The sequence below is a fragment of the Lepidochelys kempii genome, chromosome 12 (assembly GCF_965140265.1).
Source record: "Lepidochelys kempii isolate rLepKem1 chromosome 12, rLepKem1.hap2, whole genome shotgun sequence".
Lineage (NCBI taxonomy): Eukaryota > Metazoa > Chordata > Testudines > Cheloniidae > Lepidochelys > Lepidochelys kempii.
Window position 1 is genome coordinate 22,866,727 of NC_133267.1, and position 14,545 is coordinate 22,881,271.

General features: G+C 41.8%; 1 protein-coding gene across 8 annotated transcripts in view; it reads right to left on the reverse strand.

Annotated features, from left to right (window-relative positions):
* ANKRD27 (ankyrin repeat domain 27) overlaps nucleotides 1-14,545 on the reverse strand; it is a 71,319-nt gene that overhangs the window by 25,126 nt on the left and 31,648 nt on the right. For 7 of the 8 annotated variants that reach the window (XM_073307841.1, XM_073307837.1, XM_073307836.1 and 4 more), the window contains 6 exons: nucleotides 14,251-14,366; nucleotides 13,067-13,159; nucleotides 12,451-12,648; nucleotides 12,047-12,106; nucleotides 11,831-11,947; nucleotides 4,446-4,490 (listed from right to left, as the gene is read on the reverse strand). In XM_073307841.1, the coding sequence (XP_073163942.1) occupies nucleotides 4,446-4,490; nucleotides 11,831-11,947; nucleotides 12,047-12,106; nucleotides 12,451-12,648; nucleotides 13,067-13,159; nucleotides 14,251-14,366 (629 nt within the window). The remainder of the gene's footprint in view (nucleotides 1-4,445; nucleotides 4,491-11,830; nucleotides 11,948-12,046; nucleotides 12,107-12,450; nucleotides 12,649-13,066; nucleotides 13,160-14,250; nucleotides 14,367-14,545) is intronic. The other variant, XM_073307842.1, reaches the window with a different exon arrangement.

Genomic DNA, 14,545 nt, shown 5'->3' on the forward strand with positions numbered 1-14,545 from the left:
TCAGGTTTTTCTGCAGTTTCGTACCGGAGCTCTGAGCAGTCATACTGCTCCCTTACATACAGTGCTACTCCCCCACCTTTTCTGCCCTTGTTATCCTTGGCCTCACCCCAGCACTCAAGAACAGCCTGAAACAAGTAAGGGCACTTATTTGGTGCTGGTGCTCTTCCCCTCCAGCTGATGCATGGTGTAAGGGCTTCCAGGGCTCACGTAGCTCTTCTGGGGCTGCCACAGGAATGGAAAGGAACCTGTCCATTAGGATTATGCAGGATTATGGTAGCATGGAGAGTGCAAAGCTTTAATATGTGCCATCTTATTCCTCTCCTCTTAGGCAGCAGCATTTATAATAGAACAAATGCCTGTATGCTGCTCCAGCACTAAAAGCCCCTGCAGGAGCATGTGAAAATGGAGGTTACTGCCTTATTGCCTTAGAGGGGGAGAGTCTCTAACAGATCTGCCCTGTGCCTTCCAACGAGCAGTGGCATAGGGCAAAGACAGGGGGCAATGCCTCCCACCAATTGAAGACAGAAATAAGAGCATCTTTACTGGATTCCATAGCGGGGCTTGATGCTGCAGGAGTGCACAGGCAATGGATCTCCAAGCTGCTGCTGAAGCAGAAGGGAGAGGGGCAGCTTTTCTACAGGCTTCTTCCCTTTCACCCACTCAGTTCAATCCTGCAGGTGCCAGCAAGGTCTTCTCCTTACCCCCCAGGGTGGTTCAGCAAGCCACAAGAGCACAAACAGCCTGGCCTTGCCCCCAGGCAGAAGCAGCTGGAAGGAGCACCAGGAGCAACAATGAGGGACTTAAGCCTGTTTCAGGGTATTAAGTGCTGGGGGATAGAGATAGAAAAGGGATATGTTGTCCTCCCTGCCATCCCATGGAGAGTATGACTGCACCTGTATTCCCCTCCCTCTTCACAAGTGAGGTCTCACCTCTCTGAAATGCAGTAAACTGCAAAGCTGAGAACTTCTCTTGGGTAAGTATGCGGTTGTAGAAGAGCAGATTAGCGAGGTTTTACTGTCCAGTGTATCTGTGCATGTCCAGCAATAGCTAAAAAGGGCAGTGTTTTGTCACTGCAGCACCCTGACTGCAGGAAAACAATTTTCAGTACCCTAAATAGTTTCAGAATCTGCAAGGCTCTCACACTGCAGACCCTACTCTCCAACTCTGTAGTGTCACAGAGTAACATAATCACCATCACAAACATAAGCGCAGTGATGAGCTGCCAAAATCTTAACAACCGGTACCCTCCTTACCCCACAAGGAGGTTGTGGCCCGCCCCCGCCTCCCCGGGACTCCTGCCCCATCCAACCCCCAGCATTCCTTGATGCCCCCCACTCCAAGGATCTCTGTCCCATCCACCCTCCTCCCCCGTCCCCTGACTGTCCCCAGAACTGAGGTCTCGTGGGCCACCGTAGTGGGTGCCCACCCCGCCCTGCCCCTAAGAGCCAGAGGGACCTGCCAGGGTGCGAGGTGGGGAGTCCCAGCAATGCTTACCTGGGACAGCTCCAAGGAAGCATCCGGCAGGTCCCACTGGCTCCTAGGGGCGGGGGAACATAGCTGGGGGGGAGCAGGGGGAGCAGCTGCTCCACCCCACTGATCACATCAAAAGTGATGCTTTAGGGTGCAGAGTACCCACCGGCAGCTCCCTGCCCTGTGCCCAGCCCCAGCTCACCTCCCAGCAAGAGCAAACCCTCTGTCCCAAGGTATTTGACAGTAAATAGAAAAACACTGAATGTTGATCATTCACCATTGTCTCTGGCCTGGCAGAGAGACATAACAAAACCTTGCTAACTCAGAGTGGATCCACATACATATAAGCTTTCCATGGCACAGTAATTTCATGAAACAATTTCGTAAAAACATCTCCGATTCAGAAGCAGTACAGACAAGACCCCTAAATCATCACAAATGCCTCCATGACAAGACACTTCAGCAGCATTTTCGAAAATGGCCTCCTCTTATTACACATGGCTGAGTTTTTGAATGCCCAGCTTGAGACACGTGGAGCCTGATTTTCAGCATTGAGCAACCATAACTCCAACTGAAGTCAATGGGAACTGCAGGCATTCCACACCTTCGGGGAAAAAATTCAAACTCACAGGGGTCTGAAGTTGGGCATCCAAAATAAAAGGCCATTTGTAGAAATATGGGACTTAGCCTCTCTGCGTCTCAGGTTGCCCATTTGTAAGACAGGGCAACACTATTTACTCTATGTGAGCCTGAGAATAAACAGGATATAAGATGTCCCCAGCCCCAGGCAAGTGGGTATTACTATCCCATTTTACAGATTAAGAAATAGTCTCACAAAGTTAAAATGCCTAACCATAGGAAGCAGTAAGGACTAGACATAGCTCTAGCAATCAGCTAACCTGTATTCTAATCTTACTTCTGACAATGACTTGCTGGGTGACCTTGACCTAATCAATAAGGTCAGGTGTCTCTATGTGTAAATGTGGGTTTTACATGTTTACTTAACTAATGAGCGTACAGTATTACCAATGGTTCTTTCCTTTTCTTAATCAGCTAGTAGGTAAACTTATACCTACCATCTGACTGGTATAGAAGACACTAGAGAATCAACTACATACTATATATTATATTCAGACAGATGACTTATGATGCCATATCAACATATCTGTTAATCCTGGTATGTGTTACCCTATGGGAATTTTTAGAAAGATTCATTATGTACATACTGTACATAAACCCAGTATATCATATACTCTGTTACAGGGTTTCCACAATCTTCTGTTTTACGATGAGTATTAAAAAACTACAACAAAAACCCATGTATACCCCCAAATTTAGAGCTCTAATTTTTTTTAAATGTCAGCTGCTATTTTTCAGTAAAATATCTTCAAAAGTACCATAATTTTCAAGTATTTCAGAAGAAAAGAAGGAAATTGCTATAGTAGCTCAAATGTATCAAGACAGACAGTAAGTAATGCAAATTATAGGATATAAACGTTCATGTTCATATTGCTGTAGATGTCGACTCTTTATTGGAAGTGAAGTACAAAAGTCAAAATATACCCAAATTGTGTACTATTCAAACCCATTTTTACTCTGTACTTGCTAATGACATACTAATGCCAACTTAAATTTTTATTTATGGTCTCTGCTATTGCCAAAAACACTAAATAAGAAAAGCCAGACTTCCATCCTACAGTATATGCACATGCCCAAATATGTTATATATGTACTATGTATACACTGTGAACAGGGAGTGCTTAAAATCAGCAGGTTGAAACTTTCTGTTTGTATTGATTTGGAGCTTTGATCCGTCTCTACTAAAGGTGCTGGCAACTTAGAGTTCAGGAAATATTTGTCAATTTCAAACTTTCATAATTGCTATAACATATGAAGGGAAACTGAGTTGTGAACGTTCTTGAAGTCTGAGCTCTTTGCACATGTGAAGTGGAGTAATGTGCACATTTTTAAAGTGTTGGCTTTAATTCACAAGGAAGAACAGTGTAAATAAATTACTCAGCATAAAAAAAACCAGAAGATGGAATATAACATAGAAAAAAACCCACAATATCCTAATAATGTGGCACCCAAAAGAACTCCAAAACCCATACGCCTTATTTATAGAGATGTAGACACAAACCTGTGGACAGCAAAAACAACGAGGATTCAGAAAACACAGAAGAAAGGAAAAGAGTAATACAGGAACAGTGACTTTGCCATATTTTCCTCTCACTGATACTGGAATAAATCTGAAGAAACTCTACTGAAGTCCACAGAGATACACCAGATCAAAACTAGCATAAGCAAAAGGAGAATCAGACACTGTTTTTTTCTGGGATTCACAAGTGTCCCAATTTCACCAGTGGTAAACAACTCTGAAATCTGGAGGCCTGCCACCTAGATTATAGTTTGGTGCTACAAAAATAATTGGATCAAAGCAGTTTCTAATATGCATTTATTTAGTGCCCTGAAAGTAGGTCTATCTGAGCTGGAAGACATTTCTTGCTTTGGGCTGGAGTGCTACTAAGCGCATTTGAGGAACTCTGTTCTAAATGAAGTAAGCATAGGATACATCAGCTTGGAGTTTGTTTTATTTTTAAAATCACAAGGGCACCAAATAAAAGAATAAAACTAAGATATTTCAAATCAATGAATAAAGAGGAGCATGTTTAAAAGAATTATATCCATAGTTTTCTCCTTTAACAGACAATATTTTATATTTGCTCAGATCTAAATTATTCTCTAGAGCACCAAGTAATTTCAAATTATTGACTTAAAAATATTGTTAGCTGAGTACTTTTGGAATGTGAAATGAATATTCACAGCAGCATAAGTCAATCAGCACTTGAGTCATATTTTTTTAAATGAAATTGACTATGCATTCCCCATGCAGTGTTATGTGTAAACAGCTTCCTCAACTTCAGCAGGATAGCTGGGAATTCAGTATTCTACATCAAGTCATTCTAAGAACTTACCATTTCCAGATCTCCATCAGCAACTGCTCTTAAGAGTTTTTCTATCTGTATATAAAATCAGAAAAGGGAATTTTACTTGCTTTGGTAATACTGGTATTAAACTGTACTCTGAAAATCCAGTGTCCTTTATTAACCTCCTAATCTTAATCTGAAGGATTACAGCTGGCCCATTTCAGATATGTTGATAAAGTTATAAAGGAAAACGTTATTAACTTATGAAATACAAAAGCTGTATAAGGCTATAGAGCCATTCAATGATTTTTGAATTGTGCAGCAGAAGATAATCATCTAAATATAGAACACATATGGTGCATATGTAAATAAGATCATGCTAGTTAATATAGCAAATACATTTTTCAACCTCACCAGCAATTATGCGTGTACCTTTATTTAGGATCCAGCATTACAAAAGAAATAAAAGCTATTAAAGGCATGTAGCTCCCCATGGATGATGTTTTGGGCTCTTGCTAGGCTGGTAGTTGATGCCAAAGGGGTCCCTTTTTTTTTTTCTTTTTTTAATAGTAGCTTGAGTCAAAACATGTTTTGCACTTCTACATCTGCATATTAGTGGTTTGTAGTAGTTGCAAGTTCTACTCTACTTCAGTGTTAAAATAAACATTGTCAAATTGGACCCAAAATCTAAATTTATTCTAAGTATGGAGTTTGCTTTTTTTTAAATAATTAAAACTTACTATGACATCACTGAAAAGGTATAAAAACATGCAGTATTTTTGCTGCACCTGCAAAAGCATGTTAAAAGGTCTCTGATGACCCAATATATCAGCATTTTAACAAATATTCATAGGACTGTGCTATCACCAGTGATACTAGTGTATAAAAAGATGTTTCAGCATAAGATATTGTGGCAGTTGACCTCATTTCTAAGTAATGGCAAGATTGACATTTCAGCTTCTATCTAGAAATTTCTACATTCCACATCACTGGTAGTATCTGAGCACATTCAAAAGACAGACAGACACACTCCTTTGCCAGATAGAAAGGGTATAACTGAGGGTGAACAAAACGTTTTCAATTTCCAAAGTTCCAAAGAACATTCTGCAATTAATGGAAAGGTCTGCTTTAAAATTATTCATTCAAGTATTTTTGAAGGCACATTAGCAGTCCTATGATGAACATGAAATAAATAAATTAATCAGTAAAAACAAGTCTCCTGTCCCTGTTATTAATACCAACTTAGATGATTAAAACTGAATTTACTTTTCAACATTACACTGCTTGGATCATGATGATAAACGTTTGAGATTTATGTTTTTTGTTTACATTTGTATTGCATTCAGCTTGGACAAAGAAACAGACTAATTGGTTTTCATGTTTTGGTTCTCATGCACTAGCTCAGTACTTCAGTGCTGGAGTTGCAAAAACCAAAAATCTTTTTTTTTGTAATTTAAAAAAAATAATGAATATATAATTATATATTCCAACAAATTTATTACAAAACCTACATTTTGGGCATAAACTACTTAATATCGCTAAATAATTTCTAGATGAAAATACATAATTTATTGTTTTCTGTCCCGTACAAAATTAAAGATGACTTCTAGTTTGGATAAACAGAACTGCTACATAGGCCCAGATCCTGCAGTTGGACCTGCATGAGTGGACCAAATAAATGGGGGAGCAAGTGAATTCAATGGGATTCTATAGGGACTCAAGAATCTCCCAGTAAGGATCAAAATGTAGGACTAGGGTCTCAGTTCTTTCTCTGACTTATTTTGGAAGCTTTAGTCTTAGGTTTCTTTTCTCTACAAATAAAGTAAGAAAGAAAGAAATAGTTGGAGAGGAAAGTATTGTTTATTGGGATAATCTCTTTCTCCAGGCTTTTGGGGAGGAGATTGGAATAGGAGCCTTGAGGGCAAGGGACTCTGAGGCTAGAGTGGTTCATGGGTTCCACTCCCCTGGTTTTCATCCTGGTTTTGGGGAGGTTGCTAAAATTAATTTTGTTAGATTACCATATTTCTAATATATGGTAAAAGCAATCCAGGGATAGGCAATATATGTTTGTATAAATCTACAATAAAACAAATCAAATCAAATCAGGGAGGTCTGTACTTTCCATATCTCTTCCCAATTACTCTCACAAAAGCGAAAACCCTTGGCCCTCCTCCCAGGCCCCGCCCACTCCATACCCCCATCCCTCTGTTGCTCGCTCTCCCCACCCTCACTCACTCATTTTCACCAGGCTGGCTCAGGGAGTTGGGGTGTGAGAGAGGGTGAGGGCTCCGGCTGGGAATGTGGGCTCTGGGGTGGAGCCAGGGATGAGGGGTTTGGGGTGCAGGAGGGGGCTCTGGGGTGGAGCCGAGGGGTTCGGAGTATAGGAAGGGGCTCTGGACTGAGGGGGGAGTTGGAGTGTGGGAGGGGGTATGGGCTCTGAGCTGGGGGTGCAGGTTCCGAGGTGGGGCCAGAAATGAGGAGTTCAGGGTGCAGGAGGGGGCTCTAGGCTGAGACAGTGGGTTGGGATGCGAGCAGTGGTGAGGGCTCTGGCTGGGGGTGCGGGCTCTGCAGTGGGGCTCGGGATGAGGGGTTTAGGATGCAGGAGGGTGCTCTGGGCTGGGACTGAGGTTGTTTGGGAGATAGGAGGGGGATCAGGGCTGGGGCAGGGGGTTGGGGTGCGGGCTCTGTCTGGGGGTGCAGAGTCTGAGGTGGGGCTGGGGATGAGGGGTTTGGGATGTAGAAGGGTGCTCCAGGCTGGAACTAGGGGGTTTGGAGTGTATGAGAGAGCTCCAGGCTGGGACCAAGGGGTTCAGAGGACAGGAGGGGGATTAGGGCTGGGGCAGGGAGTTGGGGTACGGGAGGGTGGTGAGGGCTCTGGCTGGTGGTGGGGGCTCTGGGGTGGGGCTAGGGATGAAGGAGGGTGTTCCAGCTGGGACTGAGGAGTTCGGGGGGCGGAAGGGAGATCAGGGCTGGGGCAGGGGGTGGGCTCTGTCTGGGGGTGTGGGCTCTGGGATGTAGGAGGGTTCAGAGTGTGGGAGGGGCTCCAGGCTGGGGCAGAGGGTTGGGATGGGGGTGGGAGGGTGAGGGCTCCGGCTGGGGGTGTGGGCTCTAGGGATGAGGGGTTTGGGGTGCAGAAGGGTGCTCTGGGCTGGGACCGATGGGTTTGGGGGGGTGAGAGAGGGATCAGGGCTGGTGCAGGGGGTTGTGGCGCGGGAGGGGATCAGGGGTGCAGGCTGCAGATGGCACTTACCTCAAGCAGCTCTCGGAAGCAGCAGCATGTCCCCCCTCCGGCTCCTACGCTGAGGCACAGCCAAGCAGCTCTGTGTGCTGCCCCGTCCGCAGGCTCTCCCCGCCCCCACAGCTCCCACTGGCCACAGTTCCTGGCCAATGGGAGCTTCAGAGTGGTGCTTGGGGTGGGAGCAGCATGCAGAGTCCCCTGGCTATGCATGCAGAGTCCCTATGCATAGGAGCCAGAGGGGAGGACATGCTGCTGCTTCCGGGAGCTATAGGGAGCCTGGCTTAGCCCCGCTACCTGCCGACTGGACTATTAACAGTCAGGTCAGTGGTGCTGACCGGAACCGCCAGGGCCCCTTTTCAACCGGGCATTCCAGTCTAAAACCGGACACCTGGCAACCCTATTCCCAATCCACCAATCAGGTGCTGCTGTTTGGGAAATGGAACAGACTGCAACTTTACTATAGGAAATTGACACTTGAAAGCTCTAGAGATATTATGCCTATTGAAGCAGTGCAACTGCACAGGGCTCTTCTGGAAGCTCCCACACAACACAGTAGCCAACAGCAGTAGCCCACAGCATAGCTTGAATGCCTTAAGGCAGAGCTACATTAGCAAACTTTTCAACCATCATTCAATACCAGTGTGGCTCCACCATCTGTAGCAACTGTGGAAGTCAGAGTAGACAGGGCTCTGCCATTTTACCATCATATTGCCTAACACTGTAGGCTAGGGCAGTGGTTCTCAATCTTTCCAGACTACTGTACCCCTTTCAGGAGTCTGATTTGTCTTGAGTACCCCCAGTTTCACCTCATTTAAAAATTACTTGCTTAGAAAATCAGACATAAAAATACAAAAGTGTCACAACACACTGTTACTGAAAAATTGCTGACCTTCTCATTTTTACTATATAATTATAAAATAAATCGATTGGAATATAAATATTGTACTTATATTTCAGTGTGATACTCGAGCCTGTTTTTCACTTGTGAGTCTTGTCTGAATCCCAAGCCCTGGTGCCCAGGGCTGAAGCAGGTAACTTAACTTCACAGGTGGCTCCCATGGCATGGAGCCCCGGGCAATTGCCCTGCATGCCACCTCCTAATGTCGGCCCTGTACTTGTGACCCCCCCCAAAAAATACATCCCATGACCACCCTGGGGGCTGCATCCCCCAGATTGAGAAACACTTATCTAGATGAGTTGAGTACCCCCTGGAAGATCTCTACGTACCCCTGGTTGAGAACCACTGGGCTAGGAGACTTACTATAGTGTAGAAAAGGCTTTTCTGTTCCTCCCTGCTCTCCATTTAGAATGCTATGCTTTGCCTTCACTCCCTTGGTGCCCTGGACCATATGCTGTAAAACGTCAATTGTCAAGGGAGGTTTACCACAATCTTGGGATTGTCACAGTCAGCAGGGATGTCCTGGGCATGTAGAAATGCGGCATCTACTCAAAGATGAAGAGGGACTTGGATGGGGACTTGTACATATTACTTTGCATATTGTTACATTAAACCTGTGTCCAACTCTGCCAGAGAGATCAAAACAAGGTCATGACTATTGTCAGAGTCTGATTTTATAGCTTACAGCCTTCCTGTAATAGAATGGGATAGTAGGCATACACAGCTCTGTGGTCAACTCTCTGTTAAAACACTCACATCCTTATGCATCCAAGAACTCACGGGAGTTTAACATCAGCAGCCTAGTCAGAGGAACATAGCCATTTGTTATGTAGCTTATGCATGATTCATGAATGGTTATAAAAAAGTCTGGCACCCCTCCAGGTTGTTCTCTCCTCAATGGAAGAACTGTACCTTCCTTTGCATGCAAGCTCACAAGATGCAGAATTCCACCTGACAAAGTCTGCTTCACTTCACCTACTTACTTGCTATATTGTTCCATTGCCAGAGGGCAAAGCAGTTATTGTAAGATCCTCAGGAGAGAAATTTCCTAAATTATTTGCCTATATCTTTACTAATGGTTCTTTTCCATGGTGCCAGTAAGTCATGGCAAGTCATTTGTGTAGAACACCAAATAGGTCTCTCCTTGCATTGAATTGTTTGGACAAATAGTTATTTAGCAGCCAGCAGCGTGGATGGATAAAGACTGCATTGACCCCTTAGCCCATGGTCTAACTCCTACAGTCTGTAGAGCCAATCCTGCCAGTCTCCTATTCCAGTGGCAATTCCCTACATGGAGAATTTGCAGAATTAGACTCTGGTCTTCTTGCTTAGTGGGAGTAATAGCAGTGAGCCCATGTGAAACTTGGCTAACGGTAATGAACTAAAGTTGGATTACAGAAAAGCCATTAACCTCAACAGACTAAGGTATAAGCTGCTAGTAATCTTTTCTCCTGGTTTGAACTACAGACTCAGCCTATGGAGTGTGATAAGTTTGTCCCTTTAAGAAAAAACAAATCCTCAACCTGTTATTGGGTGAGATTTTGTGTGCATTATACCTTATTTATGGAGCAACATTACTGGGCTTGGCTCTGTACACACAGACATGGACCTGTTATAAGGATATTACAGTGTAAATTACACACTGGAAAAAGTGTACACACAAATAAACACAGTATACAAGAAGAGAGTGATAATACCACATTGTGAATTAACATTTTCAACTCAGGTTTCAGAGTAGCAGCCGTGTTAGTCTGTATTCGCAAAAAGAAAAGGAGTACTTGTGACACCTTAGAGACTAACAAATTTATTTGAGCATAAGCTTTCATGAGCTACAGCTCATTTCATCGATGAAGTGAGCTGGAGCTCACAAAAGCTTATGCTCAAATAAATTTGTTAGTCTCTAAGGTGCCACAAGTACTCCTTTTCTATTTTCAATTCATGCTCCTTCATGCTTTTTGGAGTTATTATCCAAGAGCCTCCTAGAATAAATATTTTGAGAAGAGATTTGAATGAAGAGAGGAGGGATGTGTCCTTTTTTTTGTAAAAGGAAGGAAAGAGAATTCTAAGCAAGAGGTAGTATGGAAGGAGACAAAGGTATTTAAGAGGGTGGCTTGAAAGGAACAGAGGAGTGGGAAGAGGAAGAAGAAATGAAACCTGAGAGGTAAGGGTGGAGTTGAGCAGGGCTTGGGAAGGGAAGATGAAAAGTATGGGTTTGAGGTGGAAGGTGAGAGGAAGTGAGTGTGGAAATTTAAATTGAGTGACCTGGCAAGAGTGGATTTTATCAGCCGCATTTTGGATATATTGGAACTGGACACGTGACATGCAGGCAGGGCAACAGATGAGATATATTCCTTACTATGTTCTGAAAATTTCTTCCTATGGTTTATTACAAAAGCTAGTTCTTTGCACTTCATCATGTTTCTTGTCAACTCCCCGCCTAGAATCTTCTCTTTTCTATTATTAATTTTAAAACATACCATACAATGTTATTTGATTCTGATGCTGAGTTTTATAGACAGAAAGGGAGACTGAATGCCCCCAGGAGCTTATGAACACACAGAGCACTCAGTTAACCACATTGTGATATTAACAGTTGCAAAGTACACTTTTAAAAAAAATACAGTTCCATCATTAACACTTCCTAAGAGTCAAGCAAAAATGTATGCTTAGATACCAAGGTGACAGCCAATACCTCGGAATAGCAGTGCTTCACCATCTGCTCTAACACCAGTAGTGTGCCTCCTCCACACCCAGATATATATATAGTGCCAGGTGTCTTAAGAGTTTTCCTCACACTTGGGGAATGAGTCTTTATTTGGCACATTTCTGATTCACGCACAAAGCAGCAGCTTGTTATTCACAGTATTCCAATCCAATGGGTGCTCCACTTGGTGCTCCTGTACAGAGAAGATTCCTGCGTAGTGCAACAGTACTGAAAGACCTCATTGTTTGTGGAGCCATCTCTGACTATTTACTTATGCTTAGTGAAGTGCTGAGAAAGTACAGTACATGATCTTTCTTTCCGTGGAATCCTTCTCAGAGCAGGAAAGTCATAGTGTGTTTAAAGGAGACAAGTGAGGATTTTTCCCTTTGGCTGAAGTGAAAAAACTTCCATTGCCCTTTTCTGGAGCTCTCCCTTAGTTTACTATCAGTGCAGGACTAGCTTATGCTTATTGCTTACTGTTAATTAGCTCCCCCAGACAGCTATGTCTGGGGGAGTAATTTAAAATGACACTGTAGAATTGGCACTCAAGGCTACCTTTGCACAGCTAAATACCAAGCTTTTATTACTCTTACCTCTTTGTAATTATTTTTAACTTCTTGTCTGGTGTCTGCTGACGCTGATGACAAGCTAGAGACAGATGACCCTCTGCTGAAGGTGTCTGCTGAATGCTGAGGAGACCTAACTGGAGACTTTAATCAGATCAACAAAAACAAAACAAACAAGAGAGTTTACATCCTCATGTTAAATAGCTAAAATGTATGCAAAAGATTAGCAACTCACTCTGTTACCTCAGAAGCACTCTGTCCCCTTTCAAATGTTAGGTAGTTTAATTCCATCAATGATAAAATCTGCAGAAAAAATATTAATGAAGAGATACAATGCAACTCAATTTCAAGAGGAATTTACTGATGGAAACACAAATTAGCCAACCACTTAATATCAGCAAAAGAGATTATGATGAATCAGATTAAAGCAATAATTTGCAATGTTTACATTCCATACTAAAAAAAAACACTGCCATGCATTTTAAGATGTAAAATATGAGCTTCCTTTCTTGAAAGTGAATGAAAATTATTTTTAATTGTAAGAGTACATGCCCACATATCCCATTCACAACTAAGCTTCAAATACAGCTAAATCACTGTGGAAATGCATTTTAAAAACCTCCCTGCTAGCAGATTGGGAAGAATACCTTAGAATTTAATGCACACTGCAGGGAAGTCTCTTTCATCCGGTTTTGAATATCTGGGTTGGCTCCATTCTGCAGCAGGACTTCTATTATTCCTTGATAGCCCCAGCGAGCAGCTATATGGAGGGGAGTATCTCCTTTTTCGTTACCAGTATCTAGTCTACAAGAGTGTACATCATAATAGACTAAAGCTTTGACACACTGGAAAGAAAAGAAAAACCACCAATGAATTATATCACTGGTTCCCAATCCACATAACATGTGCAATCTGAACAGTAAAGCTGGTTTTATTGCAGATCCTAGAATCTACTCCCTCGGGTAGGTTTTTTTATCAAATATATGTCAATTTTTAAAAAGCCATAATAAATAAACAATGAATAGAAGGGACCCAAACAACTAGGTTTTCTAGCAGCTACACCAATGTAAATGGATACCTACATTAAACAAATACTATGATATAATAAAGTGCCAGTTTATGAATTAAAGAGTCATCCTCCAAAACTGTGTTTTATTTACTTTTTTAAATAAACAAATGTAATCCAAATTGGCATCACAATTTCATTGCATGCAGTAATCCTATCAGGATGTCTATTTAGTTTGTTACAAAACAATTACTTACATCCTCATGACCATAAGTGCAGGCTAAATGAAGTGGAGTATTGCCATTATTGTCTTGAACATCTGTACTTGCCTTATAGTGCAACAAGAGAAGCTTAACAGAAAAAGAAAGTCAACATCTAAGTAACAGAAAATTAATGGACAAACAATTGTTACTGCTGTAGCACCCTTTAGGTTTCTAGGATGATGAATTACTATAGTACAAATAGAACCACATCTCTTCTGCTTTAAACCAGTAAGTAAAGATGGTTGTCCTTGGCTTCATGCCACTATTTTGCTCCAGTTCTTGTCACACACTATTTAGAAACCACAGAATATATCTGCAGACTGACTCTAAATCATCCACTGTAGCTAGGTACTTCAGCACAGATAACATGTATATTCACTCAGTGTTCTAAGAGCGCTGTAAAGAAAAAGGCACAATGGGTTTAATTAAGTGCATCATTTCTCTCTCTGAATTTCTTAGTTTTGAACATATGAGTTGCTGTAATATTATATGAAACATTTGTTAAAAAATTCAAGTGTACAACAACTGACTGAACTGTATGATTAGTCTATTTTCAAAACAATGTTTAAAGCATTGTATTTACTTGACTGATCATAATAGCTCTTTTGCATCAATCCAGAGCAGAGATTCCACTATCCTATCAGTCTGTGCTAAACATTAGACATGAATTAAAAAACATATTGAAAAATACTATGCATACATAATGACTAACAACTGAGTTATTCAGAAATAAGCAAAGCCATACAAATCCCATTCTGAACTAATGGGCTTACAAAAGGTAACTAGAGATAATAAGGCTACTTGGAGTTTTGGGAATGCAGAAAAGCATGTCACATTTGGCAAACCTCTCAAAATCTAGTTTTCAAACTAATTTAGAAAATGTTAAATAAAATTAAAAAAATAAAAAACTTGAACCAAGAGGACAGAGGTAACAAGAATTTATTCTCAACATGAGATCTTGCAGATCTGAGAAAATTTTGACATCTGGATTATAAACCTATAAAGTTTAGCATTTAATTAAAATGCTGAAAGGCCCTGAAGTGTGATAGCACACAGTTATAATGAAGCTTTTGCATCCCTGAACAATGGTATCAGTAGAGCAGCAATAGTGAGATTTGTTTTTTCTTCAACTTATATATGTATTAAAAAATTCACTGGTTAATCCTTTCAGTGCTTACTGTAACGTTCTGATATCCTTTCTGACAGGCAAGATGAAGAGGTGTTGAACCATGGTAATCTGTAGCATTGACTACAGCTCCTTTGGAAACTAACAGGTCAATTAATGACGCTTGCCCTATGGAAAATATGTGGTCATTAAAACTGAGAAGTAAACATCTCACAGGAAAAGTTACTTTTCAAACTAAAATGTGAACTTCAAACCTTGACACTCTTCATTCTTGTGCACACTGCATATTCGCTTTCTTAGTACTTGCTCTTTGTAATGAACAGTCAAGTTACTACAGATTATTCAAG